The 27,703-nt window shown below is 33.8% G+C and overlaps 7 protein-coding genes across 11 annotated transcripts; 5 read left to right on the forward strand and 2 right to left on the reverse strand.

Annotated features, from left to right (window-relative positions):
• The first annotated feature begins 110 nt into the window (after nucleotides 1-110).
• LOC108208941 (putative lipase YDR444W) lies at nucleotides 111-8,312 on the forward strand. 5 transcript variants are annotated; one of them, XR_010289230.1, is made up of 13 exons: nucleotides 112-498; nucleotides 2,446-2,590; nucleotides 2,883-2,950; nucleotides 3,798-3,868; nucleotides 3,949-4,215; nucleotides 5,070-5,233; nucleotides 5,470-5,525; nucleotides 5,638-5,690; nucleotides 6,981-7,149; nucleotides 7,253-7,350; nucleotides 7,433-7,637; nucleotides 7,770-7,883; nucleotides 8,146-8,312. XR_010289230.1 is itself a non-coding variant. In XM_064088229.1 (12 exons), exons 1-11 carry the CDS (start codon nucleotides 231-233, stop codon nucleotides 7,547-7,549), a joined length of 1,476 nt encoding a protein of 491 aa, XP_063944299.1. In that variant the 5' UTR covers nucleotides 111-230; the 3' UTR covers nucleotides 7,550-7,593; nucleotides 7,691-8,002. The 5 variants fall into 5 exon arrangements, 3 of the variants coding, with proteins under 3 accessions (XP_063944299.1, XP_017235067.1, XP_017235069.1); XM_064088229.1 differs by lacking the exon at nucleotides 8,146-8,312 and having other exon boundaries at nucleotides 111-498; nucleotides 7,433-7,593; nucleotides 7,691-8,002; XR_001804460.2 differs by lacking the exon at nucleotides 8,146-8,312 and having other exon boundaries at nucleotides 7,770-8,002.
• Nucleotides 7,922-9,320, reverse strand: LOC108207777 (putative F-box protein At3g17490). Its single transcript, XM_017378207.2, has one exon. The coding sequence runs from the start codon at nucleotides 9,155-9,157 to the stop codon at nucleotides 7,922-7,924; it is 1,236 nt and encodes a 411-aa protein (XP_017233696.1). The 5' UTR covers nucleotides 9,158-9,320.
• A 1,520-nt stretch (nucleotides 9,321-10,840) lies between these two features.
• Nucleotides 10,841-13,616, forward strand: LOC135150839 (uncharacterized). Its single transcript, XM_064088230.1, has 2 exons — nucleotides 10,841-11,018; nucleotides 11,244-13,616. The coding sequence occupies exons 1-2, from the start codon at nucleotides 10,960-10,962 to the stop codon at nucleotides 11,656-11,658; spliced, it is 474 nt and encodes a 157-aa protein (XP_063944300.1). The 5' UTR covers nucleotides 10,841-10,959; the 3' UTR covers nucleotides 11,659-13,616.
• Nucleotides 12,140-13,616, forward strand: LOC108208942 (cytosolic sulfotransferase 6). The gene has a single exon (XM_017379581.2). It carries the CDS (start codon nucleotides 12,365-12,367, stop codon nucleotides 13,430-13,432), a length of 1,068 nt encoding a protein of 355 aa, XP_017235070.2. The 5' UTR covers nucleotides 12,140-12,364; the 3' UTR covers nucleotides 13,433-13,616.
• A 1,797-nt stretch (nucleotides 13,617-15,413) lies between these two features.
• Nucleotides 15,414-17,855, forward strand: LOC108208943 (cytosolic sulfotransferase 5). The gene is made up of 2 exons (XM_017379582.2): nucleotides 15,414-16,290; nucleotides 17,659-17,855. The coding sequence occupies exons 1-2, from the start codon at nucleotides 15,414-15,416 to the stop codon at nucleotides 17,853-17,855; spliced, it is 1,074 nt and encodes a 357-aa protein (XP_017235071.2).
• Nucleotides 17,856-23,103: 5,248 nt separating this feature from the next.
• Nucleotides 23,104-24,114, forward strand: LOC108207778 (cytosolic sulfotransferase 8). Its single transcript, XM_017378208.1, has one exon. The coding sequence runs from the start codon at nucleotides 23,104-23,106 to the stop codon at nucleotides 24,112-24,114; it is 1,011 nt and encodes a 336-aa protein (XP_017233697.1).
• A 1,484-nt stretch (nucleotides 24,115-25,598) lies between these two features.
• LOC108208260 (cytosolic sulfotransferase 6) lies at nucleotides 25,599-26,618 on the reverse strand. The gene has a single exon (XM_017378778.2). The coding sequence runs from the start codon at nucleotides 26,616-26,618 to the stop codon at nucleotides 25,599-25,601; it is 1,020 nt and encodes a 339-aa protein (XP_017234267.1).
• Nucleotides 26,619-27,703: the final 1,085 nt, after the last annotated feature.

The following is a 27,703-nucleotide window of genomic DNA, read 5'->3' on the forward strand; positions in this document are numbered from 1 at the left end:
CACGATTAAAGGTAGCATAAAATTGGGATGACACGTGTTTTCTGTCAAAATTTCATAACAGCTGTACATCTCTGGCACAATATACAGGCTACGCGGTAGTACTATAATTGAACATCTTAACGGAACTCAATCCACGCTCCTCCCGTAACACATACAACACAAAATTCCAAAGAGCAAATTGCACATACGTTGCTCCATTTCTACATATAGAATCCGCAGTATGACGATTTATGCTTAGCTACTACTCCAGCTCAAATATAAATCATCACATCTCTCCCTGGTTTACTATATATAGATTACAAATTTACAATACAGCTTGTATCAATATAAATATATATATGTACATGGCATCATCCGCGCCTTCGTTGCTTCACTGTTCTGCACAATTTGATCTCAGAGCTCCACATCTTTCGAATTCTTCATCATCGCCTTCATCGTCTTCGTCGTGGCTTCATAATAATCATCGCTCGTTGAGCTGGAATTTCTCCAAAATTTCAGGTCGTTTTTCTTTTTGTTATTTATCAGCTTAAATTTAGTTATCTGATTCATAAATTTGGTCGATTAGTTGTGAAAATTAACATGATTGAATTAATATCAGTGCTTCAAATATAGTACACAATATAAATGGAAAAATAATAAAGAAAGAAGGCAAAGTTAGAGTAATAATCGAAGATGATTTTGTCTTTTAAAGATGTAGAAGTTTATTTAGGTTGCCAAGGAGATAGAGTGCTGGTAGTTGTAAAAGGTATAGAGTGGTGAAAACTGCTAGAGGTTTAAGCCAAGGAGCTTGGTAATTTCGAGATTATGTTGGGGAGGATTGCAGTAATTAGGTTTACAACCTCTCCAGTAAGCTCAGAACTTAGTCAGTCCCATCAGTAGCCCGCCGATTCTACTCTTTTATCGGTGCCCTGGTGCAGAGGGGGAATTGCCATTATCTATCTGTATAGATAGATCCGAATGGACCTTGCCTTGAGTGCATCTGGACAGGAAGCATTCTGGAGGTAAAAAGAAAGGTTTCTATTGCCGACGACCTATTGAGAATCTCCAAATGAAGAGAAATGATAGGCAAATCTTAGATTATTGTATATCCCCTGTCCATTGACAATAAAGATTATAGGATTGAGTCTTAAGAGCATCTTCAAGAGATTAGCTATATGATGCCCTAAACTATAATTTTGAGGAATATACTACAAAAATCCCTTCACTCCTCACAAATAGTTAATGGCTAACCATTCCTCATTTTGTTTTTAATGATTAAATATTCACTTCCAACCTTTTTCACACTCTTTCCCAAATTTTTTTACATTATCCTTTTGCTAATAGATTTTGAATTTGATATTATAATAATAATAGGGAACACAATAGAGATTATTGTCGGAGTTGTCATTCAACAGAGAGTCCTCACTTCTTAGAAATTGAATTGCTTATATTATATTTAGGGAACCTCACTAGGACACTCTTGGAGATCCTTTAATGGATGCAAATATGTGTGTGACAGCGTGAGTATACAAGAGCACGTTCAACAATTTCCCCAAATGAGCTCCGATGCTCAAAAATAGGGAATGTGACTTAAAATGCGCCCCCAACAGTATTCTAGTGATTCTCTAAATCACTAGCCATTCCCAATTTTTAGGTAACCACTAGTCATCCCTTATTTTTAGGTAACCACTAGTCATCCCCTATTTCATATTCTAGAATAAAAATTCATTTCCCTCCCTTTGTACACTCTTGGTCCCCACTATTTTATACTTCCTACATTTTTTTGTCCCCGATATTCCCCCTTTACTAGTTCAAATATATTATTATAATAAGAATGAGGAATGAATACAAGATTGTTGTTGGAGTCAATATCAGGATTCTGGTGTCAGGAAACAAAGGAGCGTATCTATAGAATTATCTTGTCATTCTTATATGTATTTATATATTCTGCCTAAAGCTACAAATGTGTGCTTACTTCTACTAGTTAGTTGAGGAATTCATGCTTCACGGTTGGTCTTGCTTCATTATAGTGGAAAGATATTTGCCTGCTTTCTTTCCCAGCCAAGACTAATTAGAATTCAATAGTTCTAAGACATATTAAATGAAGCTTTAAAGTCAGAGCTACAAGAACATCTCAAAGTAAAATGGATAATAAACCTTAAGGTTGTGCTAATTATACATGAACTTGGATCGTAAATAATCAAATCCTCAATGACTGTACTATTACTACAATATATTACACTTTCTTGCAATTGTTAAAGCTAAATGGTTGATGTCAGAGCTTGAGTTTATGGTATCTTCCCTCCAAGACCCATTCAGAAGTAAATTTATGTCCTAAACATACTTTGTCTTGCTTGTAAACTAATTTCTGGTCTTTTTGAATTATGTTTTCTGACTGCCAATGTGTAATTGAGCAATCCACTCTGTTCATTCATTAAATTTGAGGGTCTAACTTGAAGTTTGCAGGCATAACAATATTCTTGAAACAACAAGGCTCAAGTGCTCAAGCTATGACTATGAGTCAAGGACCTGTTGTGTCACCACAAGGCTTTAATCATCTGAATGATGAACCTGATCATCTTCTCGTCCTTGTTCATGGCATCTTGGCGAGGTACATGTTTATACAAACCGCCAGTATTGCCACGCCAGATCCGGCAAAGCTGCCACATCAGTAAAAATTAATACCTTTTAGTTTTTTCTGATTAAGGGGATTTCAACAGAAAACGATATACTAACTGAATATCAGGAAAAGTTGTCCACAGACAGGGTCAAATGAGTAATTTTCCTTGTTTCCAGATCAAAATATTTGTTATTACATGAAAATTAGCTTTGAATCTGGTAGCTGTGTTTGTCATCCTTGTACACTATTATTATTGATTTGGCTAAACCTCCTAGTGATGCAGCCCAAGTGACTGGACATATGTAGAAGCGGAATTGAAAAGGCGTTTAGGAAGAAATTTTTTAATCTATGGTATGTTCATGCATATAATTTTCTCAAGTATCTAGTTTTTACTTTACCCAGAAACTAGTTTCCTATGGATATGTCACCACCTTATGTGTGTTATATGTGGGAATCAAAATTTTCACATTTGTATGAATTTCTTTTAGTACTATACCTAACGGTTCACAATAATATGAGTTGAAAATTCTAATGGATTTGATTAGAAGGGGTAATCAAAAAATGAGGGTATTATACAAAATTACAGATTATACCTTTAGTCGGTTATTATAATTTGGTATTGATATTGTTTTTTTACTGATTTATTTACAAATGTGTTTTTTCAACTTACTCTGGTTTAAGGCTATATGCCTGTATGGCTTATAAAGGCAAGTCCGTGGTGTATTATATGTTGTTCAATATACTTATTATAGCACAAAAACCAAAATTTACCATTCTGACGGTTTTCTATTTCTTGTGCCAAAATAGAATAATACTATAATTGTGCTATATTTCGAAGAAAAGATAGATGGAGCTATAATTGCTAAAGTAAAGAGAGAGAGAGAGAGAAGAATGTTTTACTTGAAAATGTGGGGTACTTGAAGTTAGTTAAATTTATTTAAAGAGTTGGATATATTTAAAGTTTGCTAATTTAAAACAAGATTTGAAACCAACTATTGGTGACATGTTGCTATTTTATCACCAAAAATCACTTTTGGTTCTAAATTATAGCAATAGCTCCATCTATTTTAACACAACCATTGGACATGCTCTAATAGTCTATTACGTGGCTGAATTTGACTAGTATTCAGTGTATAATTAAGTTATATCCTTATGTGTCCCTTAGGACCCAAAACAATATGGTAATTAATCTGTGCAGCAAGCTCATGCAATACATACACAAAGACATTTGGTGGAATTGATGGAGCTGGAAGAAGATTAGCAGATGAAGTGAGTATTTAAAATTTGAAATAAATTAGCTAAATCATTTCGTCCTTCAATATTATTGTGCTGATTTTTCTTTCAAACAGGTCTTGCAAATCGTGAAAAAGACAGAAAGCCTTAGAAAGATCTCATTTTTAGCTCATTCCCTTGGTGGATTATTTGCAAGATACGCTGTTGCTGTTCTTTATACACCAGACATCTCGAGTACTGATCATTCTGTTGATAGTCCCTCTTCTATCAATGGAAATTCAAAAACAGAATGCTCTGTTGGTAGAGGTTTGATTGCTGGACTAAAGCCAATCAATTTTATCACCTTGGCAACACCTCATCTTGGAGTGAGAGGAAAGAATCAGGTTTGTTCTCGCTGGTAGAGTTGTCCTCTCTTCTCCTTTTCTTTTCTTTTGAGTTCAATATAGAATGGTTACTTGGCTTTGCCAGCAATATTGATATGTCAGCAGTTCCATTCGCCAGGAATCCATATCATCATGATGATGATAAGGCATTCCCTGTGTAAACTCTTATACCCTCAGTTCTTTGACTTTTAACGAAAAATTTAACAGCAACTTAAGTAGTCTGCAAGCCTACTAGCCTCTAAAGATTATGATTTAGTAACCAATTATCCCACACTACTCAATGGGGAACTGGGTTACACATAAAAACCACAACTCTACTGGTCATAAAGCACTTGTAAAGAGCCATTAAATGCCCATTTTTAATATGGAAAGATTTACCGGAGTGAAAAATAGAGCAGTTGCAAAACAAATTAGGTTAATACCAACTTCCGGCATTTTGGAGTTTGTTTTCAATCCAAATTCAAACCGCTTAATAATATTTTAAAACTGATTTTTTGAGATGCATTATTTTTTATACTTTCAAGTTGAGAAAGTTATAAAAAGTCAAAACCATGGACCTGGAAGACAATTGCTGGGAATATCTAATAAACAACTCTTTTTGAAGTTTTTTGTTATCCTGAATGTTTGTAATGGGATGCATTATTGAAAGCATTGAATGTCAATATGTGAGTATCAAGTCAAACATTCCCTGCACTGATTTCCAGAGGTCTTCTTGATCAATCTAATCTAGTTGTTTATTAGTAACATGCTTCTTGAGTTTTATTAGAAATACTCATGTGAAGGGATGACTTTGCAGTATTCTCCAGTGATAAAGCCTATATAAACGTTAATATTCTCACAATTTAATGGTTCAGCTTCCATTTCTTCTGGGAGTACCAATCTTGGAAAAAATTGCTGCACCAGTTGCTGGTCTTTTTGTTGGCCGAACAGGTAGCCAACTCTTCTTAACTGATGGTAAACCAAGCAGACCACCGCTTTTACTAAGGATGGCATCAGACTCTGAAGAAGGAAATTTTATGTGAGTAACAAAATATAATTTTACTAGCTTCTTGTATCTAAAGTATAATTTAAGCATATTAGGAAGACCAATGTAGACCCTTTTTTTGGAGTACACACTATATTATGGACTATTCTAGACATCTATATGTAGACAACGTCCTTTTCGGAGGATGGAGGGCGGAATTTAATTTTATCTAAAAGGTTTGTGCCTTATTTGGTACCTATATCTGAAGCCTATTTTGCTATGATTTGCAGATCTGCACTTGGTGCATTCAGATGTCGGATGATCTACGCAAATGTTACATATGATCGTATCCTAATGCACATGCTTATCCAACATGAGCTTTTACTCAAGTCTTTAGTTCTGAGCTATATTAACCTATGCATTGAAAATATTCAGTTTGGCCATCTAACTCTTTGTAGATATGGTTGGCTGGCGCACATCTTCCATAAGAAGGGAGAGTGAACTTGTGAAGGTGATATGATGCTTTCTGTATATAGACTGCTTTGCTAGTATATGATTTCTGTGATCTAGTGTAAATAGAAATTAAAGAAAATTTTAAGATAACAGTTATTGGAAAAACATATGCATTGCTTTCCGGTAGCAAATATGAGGCTCTTAAATCGGATTACATACCAATATTCAGATGTTGCTGCACAATATGAGAGCAAAAGAAAGAACATGTAGTTTACACTTCTAATCATGGTCTCTAGGGAAGTAGAGAGAAGAGAAGATTCTACTTTACATCGTTTGAGGATCCTCTTTGCATATATGAGAAGAAGCGGAATGAAGTGAAGCACCAACTAGTAAAATAATTAACTATGATAATATATCAAAATTATCCATCCCATCTCAGCTGCCCCTATCCCCATCTTAAGGTGTTAGAGGAAGGGTCGAAGAGTGGATCACGGGCGCCCATCTTTGGGGCAATTAATGCCTTCGTGTTCATATTAAATTGTGAGAATATTGGGGGTGATGGAAACATGAGACCTCCGCCAAACCTCGCTCTGATACCATGTTGAGTACCAGTCCATCTAAAACCTTAAGGTGTTAGAGGAAGGCCCCAAACGGATCTTATGCTATATTTCAACACCCTTTATACATTTCATCCATTTCCAGCAGCATGCTTTGTCCTTTATTTTGTTGTGCATCAAGAGCTTTGCCCTATATAAGTAGTTGCAACCTTTAAATAATCAATTATAAATTGTTCACAGACATTATTGTACTAATAATATTTTTTCCTAATTTTTAGATAATTATGTTGTTAAATCAAATCTATATAAAGGTATATAAACCGTGTATCTTATGTTTTAAGCAAGAAATACTTATTTATATAGACTAATGCTCTGAATCATTATATATATTAAAATATAATTTAAGTTTATGGACATTTTTTGGTTTAACATGTTTTTGGTTTTATCGTTCTAGTTTATAAGAAAAGATATAAGAGTAAATGATTTTTCTTCTTAAAAGTCTGGAAAACACGTGGGAGAATTTAATCTGAACTTGTTTTGTTCTTTCAAGTTCTTCTCTGTTAACTTCTTTCGAGGTTTGAAATTGTTTGAATGGTAAGTTGCAGTGTTGTATTTATTGCACTCTGGAATTGCATTGTAACTAAACAAAGCAATGTTTGATTATATAATGTATATAGGATTATATTATACACATAATATGTTATGTATAGAGGATTCTGTTGTACATGCATACAATATATGTGTTTGCTTGTGTGTGTGTGTGAAGATCCTGACACTTGTATAATTGGCAGCCTCCTCTCAGATCTCTGGATGGTTACAAACATGTTGTAGATGTGGATTATTGTCCTCCTGTTTCTTCTAAAAGTCCGCAATTTCCTCCAGAAGCAGCAAAAGCGAAGGGAGCAGCACAAATTTCACCCAGCACACAGAACACGGTTGAGTATCATGAAATTGTGGAAGGTAACCAAAATGTTGCAATTATTGATCAGTGTAGATTATTTTATAGTTTAATTCAGGTATTTAATTACAAATAACAATTCCGAATGTAAAAATTTGTTAACAGAGGAAATGATACGTGGCTTGCAGCAGTTGGGATGGAGGAAAGTTGATGTTAGCTTTCATTCTTCGTTTTGGCCTTTCTTTGCCCATAACAACATTCATGTATGTGTGTGTTCACTAAATTTTCATATCCCGATCGCTATGACTGGATTATATATCAGAATTGTGATTGTTTCTACCGCAGGTGAAGAATGAATGGTTTTATAATGCTGGAGCTGGAGTTATTGCTCATGTTGCGGATAGCCTGAAGCAACAAGAAAAGGAACACGAATCTTTCTTACACATAACAGCAAATTTGTGATTGGCATCTTCAGTGAAAAATCATACAACTTGTACATGGAAATGGTAAAGAAAACAATAAAAGGGGTGAAGTCATAAATTCCTAAAGTGTAAGTAACTATATATCATCAGTATACGAAAATAAGAGTTTACTACTTAACAGTGGAAACGTTCGGAAGGAAGAATATGCCGGTGGCTCATGTTTTATGGTGCTCATATCTTTATTTGACTTTTAATGAAAGGGATGCCTGTACAAGTAAATAATGGAGATGCAATCGTAGCGAATTATGGATGACGTTGAGAGGAAAAAGAACAAGCGATCAAGCAAGCAATCAGTAACAAAGCAATCGATAATGGTAAGTAACATTTGAAAACTTGTTCTAGGGGTGTAGTTTTATTGACAATCTGAGTAGCTGCTGAACCAGTTACAGAATGGACTAGACATTTTTAAAGTTGATCTATGTGACTTTTTACATCTTAAAAACTCCAGCATCGACTTCATTCCTTGGACACAAACCAAACCAGGCGTATAACTGAAACATATTCTGTTGTAACTATGATAATCCCTGTGAAACTCAGCCAACTCGGTTGTTTCTTTTATTTTGCGATTAATGGCAGACAGTGGGACGGCATAGCTAGCAATTAAAATTTTACCGCCGTTTCTATAACACTGTGATGGAACACAACTTCGGAGAATTACAGGTTCCGTAGTGTACATCTTACTCCAAGCACCACCGGGAGATTCGTCGTCCAAAGAATAGATATCCACCGAATTATCTTGATAGTTCCTCGCCATACCAACAAGACAATTTTTGACATTGACAATTGTAAACACTTTATCGCGAATTTTGTTCGAATCTAAAGGAGGCAAATATATAAACTTGTTAACATCAAACTTGTACACGGTGAGTTCACCTTGACGCAAATAGTAAGGGATTCCCTTCACAATGGTATTAGGAACCGTGAAACGGAAATTAAAAGGTCCATCAGGCCACATAAAATGATCAATGACATCCACTTCAGTCCAACTAGCAGAACTAGATGAGTAAATACAGATTTTCCTCGACGACTCGTTTGAAATTTCATGGCACAGCACCATCACCTTATAATCATTCTGCAGATCATCCCAAGTAAATCCTCCAAGAACGTGTCTGCAATTCTTAGAATGCTGTAATGGAAGATACACTTCCACCAATTGCGCGGTAGCAGGGTTCCAGAGACAGAACTTTTCTCCGTATCTGGAAGACATGCAAACTAAACCATTGATGGAACCAACCAATCTGTCACAAATTCTGGACACTGCACGGGGGTGAATTTCATCGGAATTGGACAGAATGAATATTCCATGATCTGTAGTATCTTTCTTATATATCATTAGGTCTTCGTCCTTGTCGTAGTTGCAGGAGAGTAGACGAGTAAGGTGCGAGTTAACGAATTTAGAGTTAGAGATGAGAGATCTCCAGGATTTACAAACTAAGCTGACTCGCACAAGATATTTAGCTGGGAGTCTAGTCAAGATCTCGTTATGTATTAAATCTTCAGGCAGCTCAGGCTTTGTATTCCTTTTAATCCTCCTTTTCTGCATGCATGGCGATGCGTGTTGTTTTTGCTGCTGCTCTTCCTTCTCCATCGATAGGGGTGCTTTCAATCTGCGTCGGCTGGTGATGCCGGGTATTTTGCTGGTTTTTGATCGTCGATGTTAAGTTATACAGGTTCCATATATATAGTTGCGATTGATTACAACAAGGAGAAAGAAAATCACTGCCTAAGGCTGAGTTATACTAGAATTCGGAGTCATTATACTGGCTACATTATAATAGAAAAGGATATATTTCCGGTTTCTTTATTAATGATCAAAGTCAATAAGCCAAGATAGTTTAGATTATATCCGAAACAGATAAGCATAGCCGAAATAAGATGAGCACAAAAAACAATTTTAGTTATTTAATAATTAATCCTAACTGATTCAACTGCTGTCATAGTTTTCTTCAATTTTTCTGGTATTTACAATTATAGAGCAGAAATATATATAAAACTAATATTAATCTTGTAATTGTAAGCTTTTTAAGAATAAATAAATGTATATAAAATTTTTAAACATAATGCAAAAACTACATGTACCCTAGCTAGTTTATTTAAATTGTTGGCATATTACTTTTTTATAAATTAGAAATCTCTATCTAGGGCTAAAAAATGTGATAATCGTAAGAATTGTAAATATTGACTGTATTTTATAAACAATAATATATTATTAAAAATTAATATATATTATTTTAATTTGATAATATATAGTATTGAGTTCAACATATATAAATGTTTATCGGCAAGGGTCTATCCATGATGAAATTTTTGAATATTTTGTCTAAGTTTTTTTTATTTTTCATAAAAAAAATTAGTTAAGAGTTTTGTAACGTTGATCTCATTTAATTGTTTTTAAATTATAATTATACACAATATGTAAGTTAATTTTGTTCAAATTAATTATAATAATTGATTATATTTTCTCAATAATACAATATCTATTATTAAATAATATGAAATTTTATAATATAAATAATTTTTATTTAATTATGTCTCATATGACCATATTCTATTAAGTTTCTATAATATATTTTTAAAGCACTGAATTAAACTTTTACGTTTTTCCTTTTGTAAAATCATCATATATAATTGTTTTTTTTCCCGACAAATCGTCATATATGATTGTTAGTTGGTGTATTGATTCTTTGCAGTTTTCGCCACAAACGGACCCAAATATACATATTTTTTTATTTGGTTTCCCACAAACCTGCACGGTTGTGATCACAATGGTTCAAATACTCTGCATGGATAAATCCCAATTCTAAGGAATATATTTGGTTTTTTTTTTTTTTATGTCTACATAATCGTAGATGAATTGTATCGAAATATAATAAACCGCAACCGGGATTTCTTTCTTTCAAGATAGTTTATCATCTAACCGAAAGCCATGCAAGCTTCCACAGTATCCTGAGAAAAAACAATCAAACAAAATATAAATTAATATACAAGAAAATCTAATAAAAACAAAAACAAAAGAGTTTATATATAAAAAAATAGAGAGGAAATATATATATATATATATATATATATATATATATATATATATATATATTTATATATATATAATATGTAGAATTATTAATAAATATCTAACCAAAGGAAAATCCTTTGGTTAGACACATTAAAATGCAATGACCATCAAAATGATACTATAAAATAAGCCATAAAAATGACACTAAAAGCCATTAAAGTCATAAAATGTCGAGATGCGTCGAGAAACTCACGGTTATACACGCGAGCGGTGGGAGTCAACAAGCCCATTCCCAATAAATAAGTCCATTTTGCTTTCTTAAGGAGGATGCAGATGAAATAATAAAAGTGTCTATTCCACAACATGCGGTGGCAGATAGAATGGTGTGGGCAAATTCGAGCAATGGGGTGTATACTGCTAAACATGCCTATCATTTCTGGTATGACTCTCACTTTGGCAATACTGTAGTTCCACATTGCACAGGATGGAAAAATATTTGGCATCTAAAATTACCTCCCAAAATCAAAGTGTTTGTATAGCGTTTCTGTCGAAATGCAATTCCAGTACGAAGGAGACTAAGTGCTAGAGGCGTTAGAATTCCCATTACCTGTCCTATGTGCACATCTGATATTGAGCATATGTTACATTTATTTTATGATTGCAGTTTTGCTCTTGACTGTTGGAATCATGTTGGCTTGATGTACGACTGGACTCAAACAGAGTTTGCTCCAGAGTGGCTAATTCATAAGCTTAGCACGGCAACAAACGAGGAGAAAACTAAAATCTGTGTGGTACTATGGGGTATCTGGCATTGGAGGAATAAGAAAGTATGGGATGGGAAGATAGTTACACCGAGTTTTGCTATGGACAGCAGCTTTAATATGCTCTCAGAATGGACACATGCGAGGAAGAAACAGGAAAATAATAACCAAGGGAGTGTAGAGGATAGCAATGCAAGTCGGAAAGCAAGATCAAAGTGGCAACTACCTGCAGCTGGGGTGCTTAAAATGAATGTCGATGCTTCTGTTTATCCAGGAACCAATGCTTTCTCCGTTGGAATGGTGTTAATTAAGGAATAGTGAAGGTGTTTTTATGGCAGCAAAGAATTACAGGTTCTTGGGTGAGGTTGATGTATTTGAAGCGGAAGCTGTTGGCGTCCGGGAAGCTCTCTCGTGGATCAAAGAATTGCAAAAGCAGGATGAAGAAATCATACTGGAGTCGGATTCTCAGCTTACGGTCAGTGGCGGATACACAGGGGTCAGGTGGGGGCCCCTGACCCCACTTGAATTTTTATAAAAAAAAACCCTACTTTTTTATGTATAAAAAAATCAGAATTGTAATATAAAATGGGGCCAATAAAGATGATATGGGGCCAAAAAATTCAAGCCCGGGCCAAGAAAAGTAAACACAAAATAATAGCAAGTCATTTGTGCTCACAGGTGCAGAGTGATGAAGACAAGACTGAAGATATTAATTTTGCTACCTATCATATTTAAAAAAAATTGGACCCCACTTGGCTCGGACCCTGGATCCGCCGCTGCTTACGGTCAAGGCCATTCAAAGTCAAAGCATGAATTACTTGGAGGTTGGTGACGTAATTGAGAGTTGCAGACAATTACTTGTTAGCTTGCCTAAGGTCTCAGTTGTTTTTATCCGGAAAAATGCAAACAGGGTAGCACATGAGGTCGCTAGAATCCCTTGTTTAGCAAATTCCTATAATGTATTCACGTCTCCTCCTACGTGTTTGTTGGAGGCTCTTTCCTTTGATGTTTCGTTTTGATTGAAATGAATCAGTTATTTTCAAAAAAAAAAAAAAAAAAAAACACCATAATGATGGAGCCAAAAGTTTCACAACCTCTTGAACCTTATCCTGCTCCTTTCAAGCCAATTAATGGGGAGATCGTTTACAGCCAAGAATTCATCGACTTGCTTTCGACATTGCCTAAAGAGAAGGATTCTTTCGGAGTCGACATTTATCAATACAATGGTTTCTGGTGGCCTGAAGTAGCTGTGCATTGCATGATCGAGTCTCTAAATTATTTTCAACCTCGCAAAAACGATGTCTTCCTTGCAACTGCTCCTAAATCTGGCACCACCTGGTTGAAAGCTATTGTCTATACTTTACTCAACCGCCAAGTCCACCATCCTCAAGATCCTCACCACCCCTTGCTAACAACAAATCCCCATCAGCTTGTTCCTTTTCTTGAACTACTTGAGCACTCTGAATACGAAACCTTATCCAACTCTTCGGAGAGCAGCACTAGGATCTTCGGGAGCCATTTGCCAGCGGCTAGTCTTCCTAAATCCGTAACAGAAGAGAATGAGTCATTTAATTGTAAGATAGTGTATTTGTGCAGGGATATCAAGGACACGTTTGTTTCCTTCTTTCACTTTGTCATCAAGCATGTTGATCCGTCCTCCACTTCTTTGGAAAAGGTCTTCGATTTATACAGTAGAGGACTCAACGGAGCTGGACCCGTTTGGGATCAAATCATGGGATATTGGAAGGAAAGCTTGGAGAGGCCAGACAAGGTGTTGTTTATCAAGTATGAAGACATGAAACGCGAGCCTCGTATTCAGGCGAGGCGTCTTGCGCTCTTTCTAGGGAAGCCCTTGTCCGAAGAGGAAGAAAATTCAGGTATGCTCGATCAAATCATAAGTTTGTGTAGCTTCGATCATATGAAGAATCTTGAGGTTAGTAAGAGCGGGACAACTAGGCATGGTATAAAGAATAACACTTTTTACCGGAGTGGCCAAGTCGGAGATTGGAAGAATTATTTGACTGCGGGAATGGCTGCTAAATTGGATCATATTACTCGAGAGAAGTTTCGAGGTTCAGGATTATCTCTCTGAAATGCCGTCATTATATATGCTGCTGCTTATTCTAGTTATTCTGTTGATAGTATATTCAAATTGTTCTCTACAATTACTAATTCATATGCGTGGACGAGTGTGGATTGATTGGCGTACCGTTGTAACCGCAACAATATTGTACTCGTAGTTATAATAATTTTGTGTTCGTTGTTATGGCCTTGAATTTCGTCTACTTTGGAATTATGGATCACGCTAATCAGGTCGGTTCTTAAGGCACTCCTTCCGCCCTTTTTAATTGCCCAGTTTTGATTTTCATTCATTAAACTTATATCGATTTTTTGCTGAAAAACAGATTGAAAAACTGTTTGATTAATTTAAAAGCAGCTATCCAGCTTTTGCACAACAATTTTCTGATTTCTACAACACCGTTTTTCTTACCCGCACTTTTTCCGACAGCAGAACCATTTTAACAGCACTCCAAAACAGACTCTAAAAAAGAACCCATTACTTTTTTTTTTTAAGATTTTAAATTGAATACTCTTTAATGTTATGGATACATATCACAATCCACCACATGTATCAAAATCATTCCTCTACTTTCTCCACAAGATATCAAGACCCGGGGTTAAGTTTTAAAATTCTCATTATTATACATGCTCAACAAATTTATAATTTTTTCCTATATTTTCGTCATAAATTAAGTTAAAACCTTGACTTTCATATTAATTACTTACACCATAAGAACATTTTGTCTTTACCATTCCGTATGATTTTTGTTTACGTACCCGCCCTGCATGATACTTGTGTGGTATTTTACTCTTCATTCATTTTTTTGTTTTGATTTGATTTTTTACATGTATTATAATATAAAAAATATAATTATTATTTATATTCCAATATTTTTAGTATATATGTAATAAAATGAAAATTTTTAAAAATAATATATGAAAATATTTTGTCTATACACTTTAAAATAATAAAAAATTAAAATGATTGATCTCCATTAATATTATAAATTTTTTTATTAAAATATCCTAATTTAATATTTTGCCTCGGGCCAAAAATATAAAGATCAGACCGACACTATTATACTAACAAAGGCAAGGAACATCATTTACACAACTGATGCTACTTCAAGCGGGTGTGGGCCAGCTACGATTTAAAGCATCATCAGAATCTCCAAGGACATATCCTAACGATCTCTGATGAAGATAACCATAATGATGGGTTGAATTAGACATGTAGGATATTTATTCAATCTATAACCCATTATATTCTATGGTATTGATTATATTAATTGATTAAATTTAAAAATAGTATTTTAAATTATTATAAATAAAATATATGATGAGTAATCAATCTTTCCACATTTTTAACTTGATCTTAATAAATGGAACGTTCTCCAAAAAAATTAAGATCGCTAATTTACATACTTGTAGAGGTTTGACAAATATAATCATCCACGTGAGCTTGATTGTAATTATAGCAACGGGGGAGTATGGTTCAAATGTGATATTTTCAACCAATTATTTTTATTTTTTATTTTTAATACTCAATTTTAGTTAAAGATTTTTTCATGATCGTAGTTAACTCTTAATAAATGGAATGTTCTCCAAAGAATAAAATTATGATCGCTAATTTACGGGAGATTTACACCATCATAATTTTAAGCGGGGGCACTTGTTGGCGGGTTGATAATATAAGTACGGTTTTTCTATGGTGTGCATGCTAAGCGCGGAAAATTATGTGCTTGGATCATTTTGATTGGCTCCTATCTCATGATAATGGTGGACCCCTGCAAATACACCAACCACACCAATCAAAATCTCCCAAATATAAAAATTTCCGCGCTTAGCATGTGCCCATGGGCACACACTAGCCAAACCGATATAAGTATTGCAATAGGCATGCAGTCGTTTACCCAAAAACACTGCAATAACCCAAAACTTCAAAACCTCATCAAGTTTCTCCTCCTCTTCTTAAGCAATTAGATGAAGAGATCGTCTATAGCCAAGATTTTATGGACTTGCTTTTAACCTTGCCAAAAGAGAAAAATACTTTCGGAGCCGACATTTTTCGATACAATGGCTTCTGGTTTCCTGAAGTACCCTTGCATGGCATGATTGAGTCTGGAAAACATTTTCAACCTCGGCAGAATGATGTGTTCCTCGTAACTGCTCCTAAATCCGGCACTACATGGTTGAAGGGCATCATGTATACTTTGCTTAATCGCGAAATCCACCATCCTCAAGATCCTTACCACCCTTTGCTGACTCAAACTCCCCATCAGCTTGTTCCTTTTCATGAATTACTTAAACGTTCCGAATACAACTCTGTATCCAACTCTCCTGATAGCAGCAGTAGGATCTTCGGAAGTCATATGCCAACAGTTAGTCTTCCTAAATCCGTAATAGAAGACAGTGAGTCATTAAATTGTAAGATGGTGTATTTGTGCAGGGACATCAAGGACACCTTTGTTTCCTCCTTTCACTTTCTCAAACAGAATCTAGAGCCATCAAACAATTGTATGGAAAACCTCTTTGATTTATACATCAGAGGAGTAAGTCCGGGTGGACCCGTGTGGGATCATATCATGGGATATTGGAAGGAAAGCTTGGAGAGGCCAAATAAGGTGTTGTTTATGAGGTACGAAGACATGAAATCCAAGCCTCATTTTCAGTTGAGGCGTCTTGCGTTTTTTCTGGGAAAGCCCTTCTCCGAAGAGGAAGAAAATTCAGGTATGCTTGATCAAATCATAAGTTTGTGCAGCTTTGATAATATGAGGAATCTTGAGGTTAATAAGAGCGATACAACTAAGCTTGGTATAAAGAATCACACATTTTACCGGAGCGGTCAAGTTGGAGATTGGAAGAATTATTTGACTGCGGAGATGGCTGGTAAGCTGGATCAGATCACTCAAGAAAAGTTTCGTGCTTCTGGATTATCTCTCTGATATATTTTCAATCATCATTGTGTGCTGCTGCTGCTGCTGATGCCACCTGTTTTGTTGTTTATACTTATTGTATGTATGTAGTAATTCCTGTCATAGTTTATGACAAGGAATTTTGTGCTCTCTTCACTTGTGTGTTTCTGAAGTGTAATTTTGTCTATGCTTGATAATAATTGGATAATGTATTTCCTCCCCTTTATATTAAAATCATGTTGAATTTTGTTCTTAATTTCGATTTAGGTTTTGTCCCTGAAAAATGTTGTAATATAATAAAAATGTTGTTTTACAGTCACTGTATTATAACTCACTACAACAAACTAGTGTACGACGGAAATATTTTGTGCAAGTTCAGAAAGAAATATAGCTACTACGCTTTTTCCATCACAAGTTATCTAGATAGTTTACTGAAAATTTTCAACTTTGAAGATCTGACAATAGAGGGTACTAATAAACTGTAACCTATGCACACAATTTAGAGTAATTATGTATCATTTGGTTATTAGGCAAAAAAAATCATTGAACTCATGACCAACTTGCAGTTGGATCACTGAACTCAAAAATATGCAACGGGATCAAAAAATTAGATTTAACTTGTAATCAACTAACTGAAAATAAAAAAATATGATAAAAAATAAAAAAAATTGAAGAAAAAGCAAAATTTTGGGGGAAAAAAAAAATAAAAGTAGTTTCTTTAATAAAATTTCTGAAAACACGTGAGCGTTGCCTTCATCAATAAACAGGTGCAATATGCTGATCAGTTTCTAAAATAACATCATAAATTATGGAACCAAAAGCTTCACAGCCTCTTGAACTTTCTCCTGCTCCTTTCAAGCCATTAAATGGGGATATCGTTTACAGCCAAAAATTCATCGACTTGCTTTCCACATTGCCTAAACAGAAGGATTCTTTCGGAGTCGACATTTATTATGACAATGGTTTCTGGTGGCCTCTAGTAGCTGTGCATTGCATGATCGTCGATCGAGTCTCTAAAATATTTTCAACCTCGCAAAAACGATGTCTTCCTCGCAACTGCTCCGAAATCTGGCACCACCTGGTTGAAAGCTTTAGTCTATACTTTACTCAACCGCCAAGTCCACCATCCTCAAGATCCTCACCACCCCTTGCTAACAACAAATTATTCCCATCAGCTTGTTCCCTTTCTTGAACTACTTGAACACTCTGAATACGACTCGTTATCCAACTCTTTGGAGAGCAGCACCAGGATCTTCGGGAGTCATTTGCCAGCGGCTAGTCTTCCTGAGTCTGTGATACAGGAAAATGAGTCATTTAATTGTAAGATAGTGTATTTGTGCAGGGATATCAAGGACACGTTTGTTTCCTTCTTTCACTTTGTCATCAAGCATGTTGATCCGTCCTCCACTTCTTTGGAAAAGGTCTTCGATTTATACAGTAGAGGACTCAATGGAGCCTGGACCGGTCTGGGATCAAATCATGGGATATTGGAAGGAGAGCTTGGAGAGGCCAGATAAGGTGTTGTTTGTCAAAGTATGAGGACATGAAATGCGAGCCTCGTGTTCAGTTGAGGCGTCTTGCACTTTTTCTAGGGAAGCCCTTGTCCGAAAAAGAAGAAAAATCAGGTTTGCTTGATCAAATCATAAGTTTGTGTAGCTTTGATAATATGAAGAATCTTGAGGTTAGTAAGAGCGGGACAACTGGGCTTGGTATAAAGAATAACACACTTTACCGGAGTGGCCAAGTGGGAGATTGGAAGAATTATTTGACTGCGGAAATGGCTGCTAAATTGGATCATGTTACTTGAGAGAAGTTTCGAGGTTCAGGATTACCAATACACTAATCAGGTCGGTTAATTAAGAGGCCGTTTGGGTGAGTTTAAAATAAGTGGTTCTTGCTCAAAATAAAAAAGTGGAGCAGAAGTTAGAAGCAAGATAAGACTTATAAGTGATTAAAGTGTTTTGGAAATAAGTAGAAGTGTTTGAGAAATAAGTAGAAACTCTGAAACAAAAGCTAGCATTCCTAGCTTTTTATAAGGACTTATTAACTTATTACACAAACACAAATAAGTGTCATAACCAGACTTATAAGTTCTAAACAAACACCCACTAAGTTTGAAGGTAATTTAGAGGGTAGTGGCCAAGAGCCCAGATTTAAAAAGGACCACTTTTTTAAAATTTTATAACTAAATTACTTATTATTATTGATGCACTTCATAATCTATCAAAATCATTCCACTACTTTCTCATGAAGATCCAGGTTTAGTTTTAAAATTCTCATAATTATAAAGATGCTTGCTAAATCAGTTTTTTCAATATTTTCATCAAATATTACATTAAAACCTTGACTTTTATTATTATATTACTAATTACATGTATTTCAAAGTGAATAAAATATAACTCCGATTTAATTTTTCAAATTTTCTTTTCAAAATAGGAATATATATTAATATAATAAATAGAAAATTTTAAAAAATAATATATAAATATATTTTCTATATTTTTTAAAATAATAGCAAAAAGTTAAATGACTGAGTACTATAAAAAAATTTATTAAAGTTTTTGCCTCTGTCCCAAAAATATAAAAATCAGACCGATGCTGATGATGAAGGCAACCGAATGATTCCACTTCACGCGATTCTGGGCAGCTACGATTTAAAGCATCATAAATGGATCCAATGCTCTCGAAAATATCAAATATGTACGTGTCACTCTGTCTTTTTAAATAAAATTATATGATTAATATTCTAATTTTAAAATGATAAACTTAGTTATGGAGTTAGGAGAGAAATGTGTGCCAAAAATTTCAATGGCTTATATTTCCAACAAAAAATAGTATTTATAAACAATTATATTTCTAATAATCGGTGGTTGTGATGGTTAAAAACTAATGGAATGATAGGACATTAATCACAAAGATCAATTCAACTAAAAAGATATTATATTTTGTACATTATAATGATATTTGATATATTAGTTTAATTTATTATATAACATATTATTATTTAAGAAAATTTATATTACCTCTATTCTTATTTATAAGCCGCTAGATTATTTATACGTAACTTTAAGTGTTTTGAGCACAGTAAAAATTAATATTTTTGTAAACTTTTTTTTGAAGAAATATAATATTCTAACTTTTATTAAAAAATAAAATTTTTAAAAATATTAGATATGTGATCAAATTTTCTAATGATACATGTAAAAAGTCAAATAATAATAAACATAAAAATTTGAAGATGCCAGTGATTAATCAGATTTTGAAAATGAAATCCATGATCAATCTTGAAGCTAGAAATTTTGGAATCATGGGCAAAAGTACCAGATATATTCCAAATGAGACGTGCCATACATATAACCGAATGGACTAAGACGTTTTCAAGGTTAACTTGTTTGTGTTGTTACTTAAAAACTACTGTAAAAGATACTCGTGATCGGGCTTATAGAAAACTCCTGCAACTCAAATTGGGTTATGAAATACATCCCGAGATATCTCCGATCTCTCCTTTATAATCTCTTTTATCTTTCTATATATATAAAGGTTAAATACTAAAATTCGTCTCAATACACACCTCTATATTTATATATAAAACAAATAACTATGCAATTTCAAATTTGAAGGAACACTATAAGATAAAGTGAAGGGAAAAACTATACAATACATAGATAGCTTTGGAGTATAATTATACCGTCAAATATAATATTAAAATGAATTTGAAGTAAAGTTGAGGGAATGATGAGAGAAGGAATGATAATGTAAAGTGAAAATGATGAAAATTTAAAGATAAAGTGTGAGTATAAAATAAAGTAATGGCGTGAGATTGCCTGAAGCTACAATGCGGCAACATACCCCACTCCGTGAGAGACACTGGGCCTATATCACTGTCCATCACAAATTGAACAGTATTTTTGAAAAACAGTGGACTGATGCCGACCACTTTGGATGATCTACATATTAGAATCCGTTAGAATCCGATGGTACGCCTAATTGATGGGAGTACTAATTACTTCTCTTTCTTATAAATTCAATTGATTTTTTCTCATTTTCTTTTCTACAAAGTCTCCTAAATTTCTGTCCCTTTTTAATGGCTTGAAATTTATTGTCAAAAGTTAAGCCGGAACATCTGAATATCATCATTGTAGTACATAGCATAAAAACAAAAAAAAAAAAGGAGAAAAATCTTAATAATATTATTGGAAGTTTAGTACAATGGTTCAAAACCAATAATATAATAAATTAGATTTCCAATATAATAAATTTAGGTGATGAAAAACCTTCGAAAAAGTCACAAGAAAAGAGTGAATGGAAAAGGGTGTATGGATGATTATTACTGTATTAATTATATACGTGGGGTAAGGTGCTAAATTCTAATGATCTGTACCCAACACAGCTCAATAAATATTATATATAATTCCTACTTATTATAATTAATAATCTTTTATAACATCTAATCTCTAAATCGGGTTCTCGGTCCACTTGTTTAATCCTAAAATCGGTTTTTTTATAACAGAACCAAGTCAAATCTATTCTCCATTATTGAAACACCAAAAGGTTTGTATCGTTATTTATTGTTTTTCTTGGTGCTATTAAGAAAACGTGTGTCGTTGGAGAAAAATATAATATTGTCTATTATTCCATTGAAACGCTATTTATATTTTTTAATGTAGAAACCGTAGAGAACCATTCTCTCTAATACTTTAAAGTGTTAGAGGAGGTTCTTTTATGGATCTTATATTTATATTAAACACTCTCCCTCACTCGAAATCCCATTATTTGGGTTGAAAAGTGGATTACAGGCGCCCAAACCCGTCCATTTTAAATTGTGGGGTGGCAGGGCTTCGAACCTGAGACCTCCCGCAAACCAAAACTCTATACCATGTAAAGAATCATTCTCTCTAAAATCTTAAGATTTTACGCTAAGACTACCATGATTTTACGTCCAAGGATTATAACCAATTCATTGGAGATTTAGAGTGTTATTTTCATATGATTTTTTATAATTTTTATTTCTGTATGCCAACTTTTTTGTGTTAAGAATTGTTCATGATCGGAGTTGCTTTTATAAGTATTGCAATATGCATGTGTTTATCTAAAATATTGGAATAATATGTCTAAATTTTAAAAAGAAATTGTTGTTTAAAATAGATAAATTAATTATAGATAATAAATAGATATGATTTATAAGTTATTGAGATGTTTGATTAGTGTGAATTATAAATCAATATACATTTTAATTTTAACAATTTATATAATAAAATAATATTTATAAATATTATAAAATTTATTATATATTTCAAATATAAAAATATATTAAATTAACTAATTAAGCCACTAAGAGCATTCACATTGGATACCTCATCCCTATCCCTATATTTTTACTAAATTTAGTAATTATCCAAAATTATATTCATGAATTCAAAAATCTTCCACATCTCATTCCCCATCCTATCTTACCCCATCCCTATATTCTCTTTTATAATACTTCTTTCTCTCTCTTTCATTTATCATCTAATCAATTACAGTTAAAAATAAAATTAAAAAAATGAAAGAAAAAAGAATGGGGCATGTATAATGAATCCCCAAATATGAGGTTTAAGTTTTAATCCCTAAAACTAAATCCTATTTTAGGTTTTGGATGAATTTGATAAAAAATTAAGAAATTTCTTAAATTATGAGGATAACGGGGGAGGCAACGGGGATGCTCTAACACAGACATGATAGCTATAATGCCTTAAAATCAACTAGACACCAGCACACCAAATCTTACTAAAGTGCCAGCTCACAATGAGTCATTTAAAATTATATACTTATATATAATAAGCGTAAGGGAGATAATTTGGTCGCATGGTCTTCTGGTCCAAAATCTTTTCATCCGTTGAATCTTATATATATTGAACAAATAAGCACTGTTAGATTGGAACAAAATTAAATTCTGTTCTCGAAGACAACTGATATCTACTTGCATGTTTATAATTCTTTTTCTGAATCCAAAACAAATTCTGTCTTTCACATGTATATGACTTTTTTTAATCCTAAATAAATATTTCCTACCAGTTTTATTCGTAGAATAATATAAATCTCACCATCACAATTTTTTTATAATATATTTTAAAATTAATAAGCCGGATTTATGTGAGGAACAAATACAAAAACTTTTGATTAATCCAAAATAGATTCTACCTTCTTGTTGCATATTTATGATTCCTTTTCTTAATTCAAAACAAATTATGTTTATCAATTTTAATTTAGAACCATATAAATTTTTTGAAAAATATTTAAATCACATTATAATAATTTTAATATAAAATACATTTATTAATATAATCTAATAGGAGTTGGCATAACGTATTCCACTCAAAATATATTAAAATTTGATAGATAGAATTTAATATTTTGGCATGATACATACGATAAAAAGAATTGCTTGATTAAAATAATTTATTTGAAACCATTAATGGCTGTGATGATGTATTTACCAAAGTTCTAACTTACAAACAAATCATAATTTCGAATTTTATTTTATTAAAAATTTTAATTTATTATTTATAAATTAAATTTTTTCACACCATTTAAAATATATTTAAAAAGTTTATAAATAATTAAAAAGCTCCTGTGCCCTTGCACGGGCTATAAGCTAGTATAAATAATACGGAATTAAAGTAACAAGGTTGAGATTATAAACCTAACCGTATAGTGTATACTCCTGTATATTTACGCGTCACTTGCGGTATGAAACCAACTCTGATCCTTTATAAAACAAGATTACATTACATATACTAACACGAACATGGAGCCAAAAGCTTCACAGTCTCTTGAACTTATTGAATCAGTGAACGAGGAGAGAGTCTACAGTGAAGAGTTCTTGGACTTGCTCTCAACCTTGCCAAAAGAGAGAGATGTTTTCGGAGACAACTTTTATCAGTACAAAGGTTTCTGGTTTCATATAAAACCTTTGCATGGCTTGGTCGAGTCTCTCAAACATTTTCAGCCAAGAAAAAATGATGTCTTCCTCGTAACTGCTCCGAAATCCGGTACCACCTGGTTGAAAGCCATCATCTATACTTTACTCAACCGCCCAGTCCACCATCCTCAAGATCCTCACCACCCTTTGCTTACAAAAACTCCCCATCAGCTTGTTCCTTTTCTCGGCTTACTCAAACCCTCTGAATATGACTTGATATCGAATTCCCCGGACAGCAGTACGAGGATCTTCGGATTGCATATGCCAATAATTGGCCTCCCTAAAGCTGTAATAGAGGACAATGGCTCAGGTAATTGTAAAGTAGTGTATTTGTGCAGGGACATCAAGGACACTTTTGTTTCCTTCTTTCACTTTCTCAACCAGCATTTAGAGCCATCAAACAATTGTTTGGAAAACCTCTTTGATTTATACGTCAGAGGAGTAAGTCCGGGTGGACCAGTATGGGATCAAATCATGGGATATTGGAAGGGAAGCTTGGAGAGGCCAGATAAGGTGTTGTTTATCAAGTATGAAGACATGAAATGCGAGCCTCATGTTCAATTGAAGCGTCTGGCACTTTTTCTAGGAAAACCTGTGTCCGAGGAGGAAGAAAATACGGGTTTGCTTGATCAAATCATAAGTTTGTGTAGCATTGATAATATGAGGAAACTTGAGGTTAATAGGAGGGGAATAGACGATAGCCTTGGAATGAAGAATCACACGTTTTACCGTCGTGGAGTGGTTGGAGATTGGAAGAAGTATTTAACGGCAGAGATGGCCGCTAAGCTGGATCATATTACTGAAGAGAAGTTCCGTGGTTCAGGATTATTTCTCTGATATATCGTCATTATGCTGGGGTCAATATTAATATCACTCAAGACCCAAGAGCACATTTATTTATTTTTCATTTCAAGTGTTTTTTGCTCTTTATGGTTGTTATTTCTGTGATCTTTGGTTTTTCAGTACAAGTATAAGTGTGCTCTCCAATTCTGTGTCGGTGTGTTTTATTTAATAAAAATGTGCTCAACTTTCTGGCCTATGTTACTGGCATACAGCACCCATAGCTAAGAGTTATGTTGGAATTGTTCTCAAATTCGATTCATATGCATGGACTGAATATTTGAATTTACATGCGCAACTTCATCATTATATTATATGGTCGCAATCATTTGTCAGTCATTTTAGGCGACAATCCTGCAATGCAATGGTCACGAGATCTCCGATGTGGACTACAAATGGATATGCCAATGTGAATTTTTTACTCCATGCGTTACAGATGAGACAAGCTATTATAAATTTATATCGATTTTACAAAATAAGTTGGCAAATTGGCATATCCACTGATGTTCTAAAATCAAAGGATGCAAACGGAGGCCTATACTACCTCAAATGTCTTCCAACCCTGCAGATGCTATTTCTATTAGTCGATCGTTTCATTCAGCTTATGTAATCTATGGATTTGTAATAACGTTTAGTCACTCTGTACTTTCGAATTGTAACTCTAAATTTGGTCTGCATGCAAGATTAAGATCGTAGTGATATAATTGCTATATTGGACAACAAAAGTAAAAAAAATATATTATAGATTTAACCCATGTGTATAATAAAAAGTGGTCGTAGAGAGTCACTCATAAGTGAAAAAACACATGAGAGTATAAAGTTAAAGAAAAAAAACAAACAAACATATGAGAGTATAAAGTTAAAGAAAAAAACAAACAGCACAATAGAGTGTAATATACGTAAGTTATTCTGTACATATTACATATTTCTGTATGACTTTCTGTGGACGTAGCATTACTATGAAGTTAAAGAAAAAAAAACAAACAGCACAATAGAGTGGTAGCATTACTAAATTAATTAAGTGGTATAGCCAGTACTGTATTTGTAAATGCTCTAAATTGCATGGCTTATTTTCAGTTTAGTTCCCTCTATTGTCGGATCTTCAAAATTGAAACTTAATACGTAATAAATTACGGTTTCTTAACAGAGATAATTATAAATCAAACATTACGTACTGTAATATAACATATTTTTATTAAATTACAACCTTTTTCGGGGACTAAACCTAAGTCGAGATTAAGAACAAAATGCAGCATGATTTTAATATAAAGGGGAGGAAATACAGTATCCAATTATTATCGAGCACAGACAAAATTACACTTCAGAAACACACAAGTGAAGAAAGGGAAAGAGAGCACACAATTCCTTGTCAAAAACTATGACAAGAATTACTACATACAATAATCATAAACAATAAAAACACTCTGAAAAAATATCAGGTGTGGTAGCAGCAGCAACACACAATGATGATTGAAGATATATCAGAGAGATAATCCAGAACCACGAAACTTTTCTTGAGTGATCTGATCCAGATTACCAGCCATCTCCGCAGTCAAACAATTCTTCCAATCTCCAACTTGGCCACTCCGGTAAAATGTGTGATTCTTTATGCCAAGCTTAGTTGTACCGCTCTTATTGACCTCAAGATTCCTCATATTATCAAAACTGCACAAACTTATGATTTGATCAAGCATACCTGAATTCTCTTCCTCTTCGGAAAAGGCCTTCCCTAGGAAAAGCGCAAGACGCCTCAAATGAAAATGAGGCTTGGATTTCATGTCTTCGTACCTCATAAACAACACCTTATTTGGCCTCTCCAAGCTTTCCTTCCAATATCCCATGATTTGATCCCAAACCGGTCCACCTCCAGTCACTCCTCTGCTGTACAGATCGAAGAAGTTTTCCAAGGAATTGGAAGACGGATCAACATGCTTGTTGACAAAGTGAAAGAAGGAAACAAAGGTGTCCTTGATATCCCTGCACAAATACACTATCTTACAATTAAATGACTCACTGTCTTCTATTACGGATTTAGGAAGACTCACTGTTGGCATATGAGTTCCGAAGATCCTACTGCTCCTATCAGAAGAGTTGGAGACAGATTCATATTCGGAACGTTTAAGTAATTCATGAAAAGGAACAAGCTGATGGGGAGTTTGACTTAGCAAAGGGTGGTAAGGATCTTGAGGATGGTGGATTTCACGATTAAGCAACGTATAGATGATGGCCTTCAACCAGGTAGTGCCCGATTTTGGAGCAGTTACAAGGAAGACATCATTCTGGCGAGGTTGAAAATGTTTTCCAGACTCAATTATGCCATGCAAGGGTACTTTAGGAAACCAGAAGCCATTGTATCGAAAAATGTCAGCTCCAAAAGAATTTTTCTCTTTTGGCAAGGTTGAAAGCAAGTCCATAAAATCTTGGCTATAAACGATCTCTTCATCTAATTGCTTAAAAAGAGTAGGAGAAAGTTGAAGAGGTTTTGAAGTTTTGGGCTCCATGGTACTTATTGCAGGGTTTTTGGGTAAACGACTGCATGCCTATTGCAATACTTATATTATGAACCCGCCAAGTGCCCCCGCTTAAAATTATGATCCTCGCAAGAATATTTTTTTATGTAAAACATGTTTATGGTGTCAATCTCCGGTAAATTAGCGATCTTAATTTATTTTTTGGAGAACGTTCCAATTTATTAAGAGTTAACTACGATCATGAAAAAACCTTTAACTAAAATTGAGTACTAAAAATAAAAAATAAAAATAATTGGTTAAAAATAATTTATGGTGTCACATGTAAATGATGTTCCTTGCCTTTGTTAGTACAATAGTGTCGGTCTGATCTTTTTATTTTTGGCCCGAGGCAAAATATTAAATTAGGATATTTTAATAATATTTTTTATAATACTAATGGAGATCAATCATTTTAATTTTTTTATTATTTTAAAGTGTATAGACAAAATATTTTCATATATTATTTTTAAAAATTTTCATTTTATTACATATATACTATAAATATTGGAATATAAATAATAATTATATTTTTTATTTTATAATACATGTAAAAAATCAAAATCAAAACAAGAAAATGAATGAAGAGTAAAACACCACACAAGTATCATGCAGGGCGGGTACGTGGAATTGAGCACAAAAATCATACGGAATGGTAAAGACAAAAGGTTCTTATGGTGTAAGTCATATGAAAGTCAAGGTTTTAACTTAATTTATGACGAAAATATTGAAAAAAATTATAAATTTGTTGAGCATGTATAATAATGAGAATTTTAAAACTTAACCCCGGATCTTGATATCTTATGGAGAAAGTAGAGGAATGATTTTGATACAGGTGGTGGATTGTGCCATGTATCCATAACATTAAAGAGTATTTAATTTAAAATCTAAAAAAAATTAATGGGCCCTTTGTTAGAGTCTGTTTTGGAGTGTTGCTAAAGTTGTTCTGCTTGTCGAAAAAATTGCAGGTATTTTAGAGTCTGTTTTGGGTTTGATTTTTAAGTTTCGCTTTCGGGTTCAGTTCGGTTTTATACGATTTTAGACGGTTTCAATTTCAGATTTATTCGATTTTTTGCTCA

This window comes from Daucus carota, chromosome 2 (genome assembly GCF_001625215.2).
Source record: "Daucus carota subsp. sativus chromosome 2, DH1 v3.0, whole genome shotgun sequence".
Lineage (NCBI taxonomy): Eukaryota > Viridiplantae > Streptophyta > Magnoliopsida > Apiales > Apiaceae > Daucus > Daucus carota.

Coding starts and splice junctions, on each gene's coding strand:
- LOC108208943 (XM_017379582.2), top strand. CDS start 15,414: ATGGACTTGCTTTTAACCTTGCCAAAAGAGAAAAATACTTTCGGAGCC. Junction 16,291..17,658: donor TTTGACTGCGGAGATGGCTG/GTAAGCTGGATC, acceptor GTATTTGTGCAG/GGATATCAAGGACACGTTTG.
- LOC108208941 (XM_017379578.2), top strand. CDS start 231: ATGCTTAGCTACTACTCCAGCTCAAATATAAATCATCACATCTCTCCC. Junction 5,526..5,637: donor CGCAAATGTTACATATGATC/GTATCCTAATGC, acceptor AACTCTTTGTAG/ATATGGTTGGCTGGCGCACA. Junction 7,351..7,432: donor TTGCCCATAACAACATTCAT/GTATGTGTGTGT, acceptor TTTCTACCGCAG/GTGAAGAATGAATGGTTTTA.
- LOC108207778 (XM_017378208.1), top strand. CDS start 23,104: ATGGAGCCAAAAGCTTCACAGTCTCTTGAACTTATTGAATCAGTGAAC.
- LOC135150839 (XM_064088230.1), top strand. CDS start 10,960: ATGGTGTGGGCAAATTCGAGCAATGGGGTGTATACTGCTAAACATGCC. Junction 11,019..11,243: donor AAACATGCCTATCATTTCTG/GTATGACTCTCA, acceptor TTATGATTGCAG/TTTTGCTCTTGACTGTTGGA.
- LOC108207777 (XM_017378207.2), bottom strand. CDS start 9,157: ATGGAGAAGGAAGAGCAGCAGCAAAAACAACACGCATCGCCATGCATG.
- LOC108208942 (XM_017379581.2), top strand. CDS start 12,365: ATGAATCAGTTATTTTCAAAAAAAAAAAAAAAAAAAAACACCATAATG.
- LOC108208260 (XM_017378778.2), bottom strand. CDS start 26,618: ATGGAGCCCAAAACTTCAAAACCTCTTCAACTTTCTCCTACTCTTTTT.